The 8,265-nt window shown below is 35.2% G+C and overlaps 1 protein-coding gene across 6 annotated transcripts; it reads right to left on the reverse strand.

Annotated features, from left to right (window-relative positions):
- Positions 1-636: 636 nt before the first annotated feature.
- On the reverse strand, positions 637-7,755 carry LOC123222399 (NADH dehydrogenase [ubiquinone] flavoprotein 2, mitochondrial-like). 6 transcript variants are annotated; one of them, XM_044645143.1, is made up of 9 exons: positions 7,548-7,755; positions 7,425-7,457; positions 7,276-7,341; positions 6,157-6,273; positions 3,598-3,675; positions 2,989-3,083; positions 2,831-2,877; positions 1,118-1,340; positions 637-1,009 (listed from the first exon to the last, which is right to left on the reverse strand). In XM_044645143.1, the coding sequence occupies exons 1-6, from the start codon at positions 7,611-7,613 to the stop codon at positions 3,018-3,020; spliced, it is 426 nt and encodes a 141-aa protein (XP_044501078.1). In that variant the 5' UTR covers positions 7,614-7,755; the 3' UTR covers positions 637-1,009; positions 1,118-1,340; positions 2,831-2,877; positions 2,989-3,017. The 6 variants fall into 6 exon arrangements, 4 of the variants coding, with proteins under 4 accessions (XP_044501078.1, XP_044501077.1, XP_044501076.1 ...); XM_044645142.1 differs by having other exon boundaries at positions 2,989-3,493; positions 7,548-7,750; XM_044645141.1 differs by having other exon boundaries at positions 2,831-3,493; positions 7,548-7,750.
- Between the last annotated feature and the right edge of the window lie 510 nt (positions 7,756-8,265).

Here is an 8,265-nt window from a genome sequence, read left to right on the forward strand (position 1 = left end):
GAAAAAAATCTTTTAATTAAAAAAAATAGAGTTCATCTTTGGGGAGGTTGTTTGGACATTTAAACTGATGTCTAACTACCAATAATTCTACTACACCAATCGCCTTTGATAGTTAAAATAAATCGGATCGGTTGACCTGTCATAGTTAGACCCAAACCTAATATAAAGAAACACGAAGTTGCTATTGTGTTTTGTGTGTTTCAGGATAACCATCTCTTGTCCAGTGTAGAAAGAAAAACATTTAAGATCATACAAATAATAATATTTATTAATACATATAGTCTCATTACTCAACAATATTATAATTTATCATCAGGCTTGGTTCATCTAGTGGGGATTTACTTTCACATGCCGCAGCATTGTGCAATTCAACAGACATAATCACGGCTAATTGAGAAGACCTCACATTTTAAATTTATTTAATCGAAAAACCCTAAGGCCTTGGACAATGACAGTGATTTAGAGGAAACAATCCCACTTAGAGCTTATAAAATACATATGAAGTATAACGCAGCAGTAACGTGGATAATTCATTCTCTTCTCATAACTGCAAAAGCACATGGGTGTTTTTATGGCAACTATACCATTGTCTGGTGATATAACAGGGACAAAGGGGCATCCACATCGATAATCCAGTTTAAAGTAAATGAGTCATCCCATAACTTGAAATAAGATTGGAGTCGTATAAAACAGAACATCCACCAGAAATCAAACTGGCAGCTATAAAAAAATGGTTGAGCTGAACAAATTCAAAGAGCATACAACCTGGCAGAATATCCACCAGAAATCAAACTGGCAGCTATAAAAAAAATGGTTGAGCTGAACAAATTCAAAGAGCATACAACCTGGCAAAGCCTGACAATTCTGTGCATTGCATTATTGGAGATGCAACTATCCAACTTTAGCAGGCATCAAGATCCCGGCATGGAGGAGGTTTTGGTTCACTTAGCAAAGTAGTGTTTCCTCCTTCTGGTCCACACTTAATGCGATTTGGATTTTGAGTGCCAGCCTGAAATATAGAACAGATGTAACACTATATAGTATTAACAACAATAACGAAAATTGAAAACTTAACTTATAAAGCAAAAACACAGTAGTTTGCACTCAGTTTTATTACCGCTGCCTTCTACCCCCTTCTTAATATCTCAACTATCTCCACAACTCGTTTTGAGGTGACATCTTCCTGCATTCCAAGACTTTTGATCACTTGTGCATAAATACACAAAACTTGGAAAGATCAAAGGAATGATAATTAGACTGGCGTAATAATTGTAAGTATATCCTTCTGATCCATTGGAGTAATCAGCCACTGTAATCATAGGAGCATTTACACAACTTCACTGCAGAAAACCAACCACATCAAACATATATCACTCACCTGAAACAAATCTGACTGGCTATAACTACATGGGACCTAATATTCCCCTAAAACTTTTGTAGAATAACATGCATGTGACTGGTGAAATTCCCATGAAAATACCATTATACAGAAAACAGTTAGCAATAAGTGTAGCAAGCTAACCAGGCAAGCTATACCGTGTTAGGATTGGGACACTTGTCCTCAATCCAATAGTCAATTTTTATTATAAATATATGTTATGGGTTTCAAAAGAAGGGGAAGAAGAAAATATATTAGGGTTTTGTTTGAGGGCAGCCATCCTTGGCTGATTTAAGGAGGTCTCCGACGCCTCGAACGATCAAAAAATGGGAGGCCCCGAACTCCTCGAAATGTTTGGTTTATCTTTATAATATTTTTATTAATGAAATAGTTTTAGTTTATTATGTTTTTTGTATTTTAATTTTGTGTTTTAGTAGAATAAAGGTTGGGTTCCTAACAAAATGGTATTAGAGCATTCGATCTAGTGGGAAAAACAGATGATGGTCGAAAAAGTCAAGATTCGCCGGAAAAAGTGGAGAGCTGCCGAAAAATGTTCATAGAGGAGGCTGACTTGAAGAAGAATCATCACAGGGAGAAAATGAGTCGGAAAGTGCAAAAAGAGAAGAAGAGGAAAACGAAAACAGAAGAAGAAGAAGGAGAAGAAAATGAAACGCCTGGCTGACACAACAAAAAAAAAACAGAAGACAGAAGGGAGAAAACGCAGAGAAGAAAGAAGAAGAGAAAAAGACGAGGAGAAGAAAAGAGAAAGGAGAGAAAAAAAAGTAAAAAAAAAAAGGGTAGAGGGCAGTGGCAGTTGGTTTGTTGCGAAAATAGAAGGGAAGGCAATAAGTGGGTTTCTTAGGAAGAGAAAAAGAAAAGATGTGGGGCCATTGGGAAAAAAAATGAGAGGCGAAGAAACAACAGCAGAAAGAGGGGGTAGGTAGATAAAAAATAATAATAATAATAAATAAATAAATAATTAAAAAAAATTTTAAAAAATTATTAAAAAAAGAAAAGAAACCATTATATAAATATCCATCTTGAAGACAAGATGATTTTGAAGGGGAGGGAAATGTTAGGATTAGAACACTTGTCCTCAATCCAAAAGTCAATTTTTATTATAACTATATGTTTTGCGTTTCAAAAGAAGGGGAAAAAGAAAATATATTAAGGTTTTGTTTGAGGGCAGCCATCCTTGGCTGATTTAGGGAGGTCTCCGACGCCTCGAACGGCCGAAAAATGGGAGGCCCCGAACTCCTCGGAATGTTCGATTTATCTTTATAATATTTTGATTAATGAAATAGTTTTAGTTTATTATGTTTTTTGTGTTTTAATTTTCTGTTTTAGTAGAATAAGAGTTGGGTTCCTAACATACCAACATTGCTAACAACTACTTTGTCATGCTTTTGCTTGAACAAGAGAAGTTCAAATTATATTGAGGTGAAGACTTACCATGCACTCCATTTCTCCAACAGAAAACAAACCATCTTTTGTTACTTCTGCACATCACAAATAAAACTTGCTCACTCTTTGCACTAGCAGTTTTAGATCCACATGGGTTTAGCATGAGGTGAGATGAAAAGCATCAAAAGTACGATGTATAAACCCACCATTGCGCTTAACTCTGATGGGAATCTAATTAAAAATCGCAGGCCCAAAGGGAAGAATCTAGAAGACAGTCCAGGAGGTGAGGATGTTGGCCCAACTGAGAGCAAAAAGAAAAACCAAATGGGTGAGGACAGAATGGAGAATTCACTAGAGCAGCTGAAATCAGTTGAGGTTTCCTGCCTTCATAATCACTAGAGAATTCACTAGATTGATTATGAACTGTGACTATTCTTATTTCTTGTTGCCATAAGTGAATCCCAGGAGGTTGATGAATGTGTTGCGGTAGGCAGGAAACTGGAATACTGAATCTGTAGGAAGGAGGCTGTGTCTGGAGCCTGCTGGAGGAGCTGTTGAGATTTGCTGGAACCTACAGCTAGCCGGATATCTGGCCATTCATACAGGTTTGCAACAAACTCCTAAGTGTTTCAGTAATGCATCTTCAATTTCCCGTGAACCACGTATCGTACAAGGTGTGGTACCGCAAACCAATAAATGGTACTTGCCCACCTGAAAACCCATATAAAATATCCATGGAGGCCAACTGCAATTTTCTACACTGATATGGTTGATAAAATGGCAACGAAATGTAAAAAATAAGTATTCTTTCTCACCTTTGTTCTGTTGAACATTGAATAAAATGTCACAACCTCGTACACACGGATAGGAGCAACTTCTATGACCTTAGCCACCTGTATCATCCATTAAGAAAACGTGCTAAAGAAAAAGAGAGGCATCCACATAATCTTCCACAATTCTAAGAAGACAGGTCATATCATGCAGTCAGACGAACAATTTCTCGAATTTGAGTCAATGAGTTAATTAACACAAAGATGAGGCAAATATAACATGGAATGTAGAATAATTCCAGCAATTATTTTTATAAGACTACAAGTTTCATTGCAAAAAGTAAGCAAAATGGAAGAGTAAAATAAGGTGGCAGTTTCTTAGTTGCATTTCTATTTTCCAGGTCATGTCAAAATACAGAAGAGAGATATACGATCACCATTTCCAACATGTTTGGAGACAAAAGCTTCACATATCAACAAGATAAATGGTAAAATATATGAAAACTTAAGTATTGAACCAGAAACCCCAATAAACTCATAACCTAAACAACCAAAAACATACATCAGAGTTCTAACGAAGATAAATTCCTGATCATTTTGAGTACATATTAATTATTTACAACAATACTCACTTCAAGTTTACATAATAATGTAAAAGTAAGTACTAATGATTTGGGTAACATTGTAATCTCTCTCTCTCTTTTTTTTATTGTTTTTATTTTGTACTGCAAATATGCAGTTCAAAAAGTTACCAGAAAAAACTCAACTAAATGCAGATGCCTCTGCATGCTAAAAGTCATAGTATTGTATAAATGTCAGAATTATTACCGGTTTTTGGAATATCAATATGAGCCACTATAATCTAGCTTCCCCACCCACAGAACAATTTCAGCGAATCAGCATTCAAAATTTGTCAGCAACTTAGGGTTTCTAACTATAAAATAACAGCTCGTTTAACTGCAGGTATCTAGCTATAAGTAGACAAAGAGATCAAAAATTCCCAAAATTTAATAAAATTGTGTCTTCATAATAAAATATTCTTATTTCTGCAAACAAGTAGTATAGTGTTAGGATTGGGATACTTGTCCTCAATCCAACGGTCACTCTTTATTATAAATATATGTTTTGAGTTTCAAAATGGGGGAAGAAAAAATATATTAGGGTTTTGTTTGAGGGTAGCCATCTTTGGCTGATTTAGGGAGGTTTCCGGCGCCTCGAACGACCAGAAAATGGGAGGCCTCAAACTCTTCGAAATGTTCGGTTTATCTTTGTAATATTTTGATTAATAAAATAGTTTTAGTTTATTATGTTTTTGTGTTTTAATTTTGTGTTTGAGTAGAATAAAAGTCGGGTTCCTAACAAATGGTATCAGAGCATTCGATCCAGCGAGGAAGATAGATGATGGTCGGAAAAGTGAAAAGTCATCAGAAAATGTTCATAGAGGAGGCTAACTTGAAGAAGAATCATCACACGGAGAAATGAGTCGGTGGCTATGTGCTGAAAAAGTGCCAAAAAAAAAAAAGAAGAAGAAGAAAACGAAAACAGAGGAAGAAGGAGATGAAAACAAAATGTCGGCAAGAGTCGGAAGAAAAAAAAAATTACATAGGCAAAAAGGAGAAAACGTAGAGAAAGTAGAAGGAAGAAGAAAGAAAGATGAAGGAGAGAGAAAAAAAATTAAAGAAGTAAATAAAAAAAAAAAAAGACAGCACACAGAGAAAGCAGAAGGAAGAAGAAAGAAGGATGAAAGAGAGAAAAAATATTCAAGAAGTAAAAAAAAAAAAAAAAAAGACAACTGTAAACAATGAAAAAATTAAAAAAGTAAAAACAGTGGGCGGGAAACAGCTTTGGATAGGCAGATTTGTAAAACAAGAGACAGCTGGCAAAAAAATAAAAAAAAAAAGAAGAGAAAAGGTAGGGGAATGAAATAAGGCACAGCTGAAAAAAAAAAAAAACTCATCTTGAGAACAAGATGATTTTGAAGGGGAGGGAAATGTTAGGATTGGGACACTTGTCCTCAATCCAACGGTCACTCTTTATTATAAATATATGTTTTGAGTTTCAAAATAGGAGAAGAAAAAATATATTAGGGTTTTGTTTAAGGGCAGTCATCTTTGGCTGATTTAGGGAGGTCTCCAGTGCCTCGAACAGCCGGAAAATGGGAGGCCCCAAACTCCTCGAAATGTTCAGTTTATCTTTGTAATATTTTGATTAATGAAATAGTTTTAGTTTATTATGTTTTTGTGTTTTAATTTTGTGTTTGAGTAAAATAAGAGTTGGGTTCCTAACATATAGTTCATTCTTATTGGGTTTTTTGCCAGCGAAAATTCTCTCTTCGGTTGACATTACATTTGAACACACAACTGTATCATAGTCTGGTGATAAATGTATACATGTGGATTAGAAGTGAGCATAATGAAGCATGGAAAGTGCATGCAGTTAAGTGGGCATAATGAAGTATGGAACTTTCCAATTAAGTGTAGGAAATTAAGTGAGCATAACAAAGTACAGAATTTTCGGATTAAGTGAGAATAACAAAGTATATTATTATACGTACACTCACATAAAATAAGTCCTCAGACTACCATTCGTTTCTGCCCAACATACCACATTCATAGCAGAAACAGGAAGCCACCCTCCATGCTGCCGCTGTGCAAGATCTAGCAGAGGAATAACTGCAGATTGCTTGGAATTGGATGGATAGTGAGATAATATCTCCTTAACCTATCAAAACAGATGATGACATTAGAAATATGGAAATTAAAAATGCTTCAATAGATAGAAAAGGCACAGTTAACAGCTTATATGGGTTAAAAATCATTAAAAAGCTCTACCATCATTGAAGTCAACATGAAAGATATTAGAAGAATCTTAACAGAATAAGAGATGATCAACAAGGCTCCAAGCATCAATAATTTTCTTCACCCAGGGATGCGAGAGGCCAATCAAACAGTTTTATCTCAGATTAATGATAAAACTGGTCGTTCAAAGTAACTGCTTATTTACACAGCCATTAGCTAATGACAAACTTGTTTATACAAAACAGCATACATGCAATGGGAAAAAATTCTTTCCATACAAGTAGCACTCCTACAGACTGTTCAAAAAGACAAAGTATCTACACTCCTATAGTACTACTGGATCCAGGTGATAGGAAGAGTCAGCTACAAAGTGATCCAAAAGGATGGGCATTGTCAGGTCACACAAGTTCAGTGTTTTGGTCTTTAACATTGATTGGGAAGAGGAATTACACCAACAAGCATATATCCTTCTCCTACCATGATTACCAATTGAAGAGTAAAGGCACAGGTGAATAATTTCAATGCATGACAAGTAATTACAATAATAAGAAAAAAAGCTAAAGCTTAATACAGATATTTTGAGCTGACCAAATATTGGGTGCTTCACATAATTGCACAAACTAGTTTCATGGAAATCCATGCCAAGATTCAAAGTCCTAATACCTGACTTGGCTCTACTAGTTTTCAGCCGTAAGGATATAATGCCAATGATCTCAAGGAAAATGGGCTTCAAATTTTTAAACAGTTTGAATAAGGATGTTGATACATAGACTGGCCCCATAATATTAATGAATGTCACTAATTAAGGCAATAACCACGTTGCTCAGAAATTTCACAGTATCCATATTGTTAACGCAATGTCATAAAATAAAGGAATTTAAGCAAGCAGTTTGAATATAAAAAAAATAAAAATGAGTCCACTCACCTTTTCTTTGTTAGCATCAGAGAACTCCCATGGAAGGTCCGGATTGTTATCAGGAGAATCAAGGTGCTTCAGCAAAAATTAAAAAATCAATAAAAAGAGAGAGGTAAACGATTTCGATATAACCAGTTAAATTATAATTCGAAATCCACGTAGTTCAAAGCAGTGGACAAGGATCGAGATCCCTGCACAAACAAAAAGAGAAATGAGATTGAAGAACGTCTTAGGATGAGCAAAAATTGAGGGGGGAAAGGAGAGGATATCGAGAGAAAAACCTGAAGAGAGATACGAAAAGCTTGACGGATATCATGAAGACGCTGGGCAGCGAGACCAGTAAGCATTTTTGAAGAGTTGAAGAGTAAGGCCACAGATTTGGGACTGAGACCATAAACTTGAGAGAAACGTCTTTCAACTTAGAATATTCAGGGATGCGTAGTGCGCACGTGACGTGTGGTAGACGAGGTCTCCTACGACAACAGTGAGACTTGAGCGTTTAAAAGTAGGCCAAAGGGCTATTTCCACCCCTCAGTACGCTACCAAATGTCTCATCCATTAATTATTTTTATTTAAAAAATATAGATAAAATTATTATTTTATTAATAATATTAAAAATTTATTATATTTTTCCTGATAATTTTTAAAATAATAAATTTATTTTTATTTTAAATTTTTTAACTTTTAAAAATAAAATCTTCCCCCCCCCCCCCCTCCTAAAATCTAGGATTTATTTTCTAAAAACTCTTCAACCACCATCTTCGGTCATTAAAGAAAGAGTTTCAACCCATCATCTCATTGGTCATCTCCAAAGCTTTCAGATAATGCACTAAAGACACATCTTTGTTGATTCTAAAAAAATTGATGAAAACCCATCTTTGTCAACTCCATCGATTCTTCTGAAATCGACTAAGACAAGAGTCTTCATCAATTCCAAAAGAATCGATGAAGATGCTCGTCTTTATCGATTGGTCTAGAATTGACGAAGATTCTGTCAAT

Source organism: Mangifera indica, chromosome 8, assembly GCF_011075055.1.
Source record: "Mangifera indica cultivar Alphonso chromosome 8, CATAS_Mindica_2.1, whole genome shotgun sequence".
Lineage (NCBI taxonomy): Eukaryota > Viridiplantae > Streptophyta > Magnoliopsida > Sapindales > Anacardiaceae > Mangifera > Mangifera indica.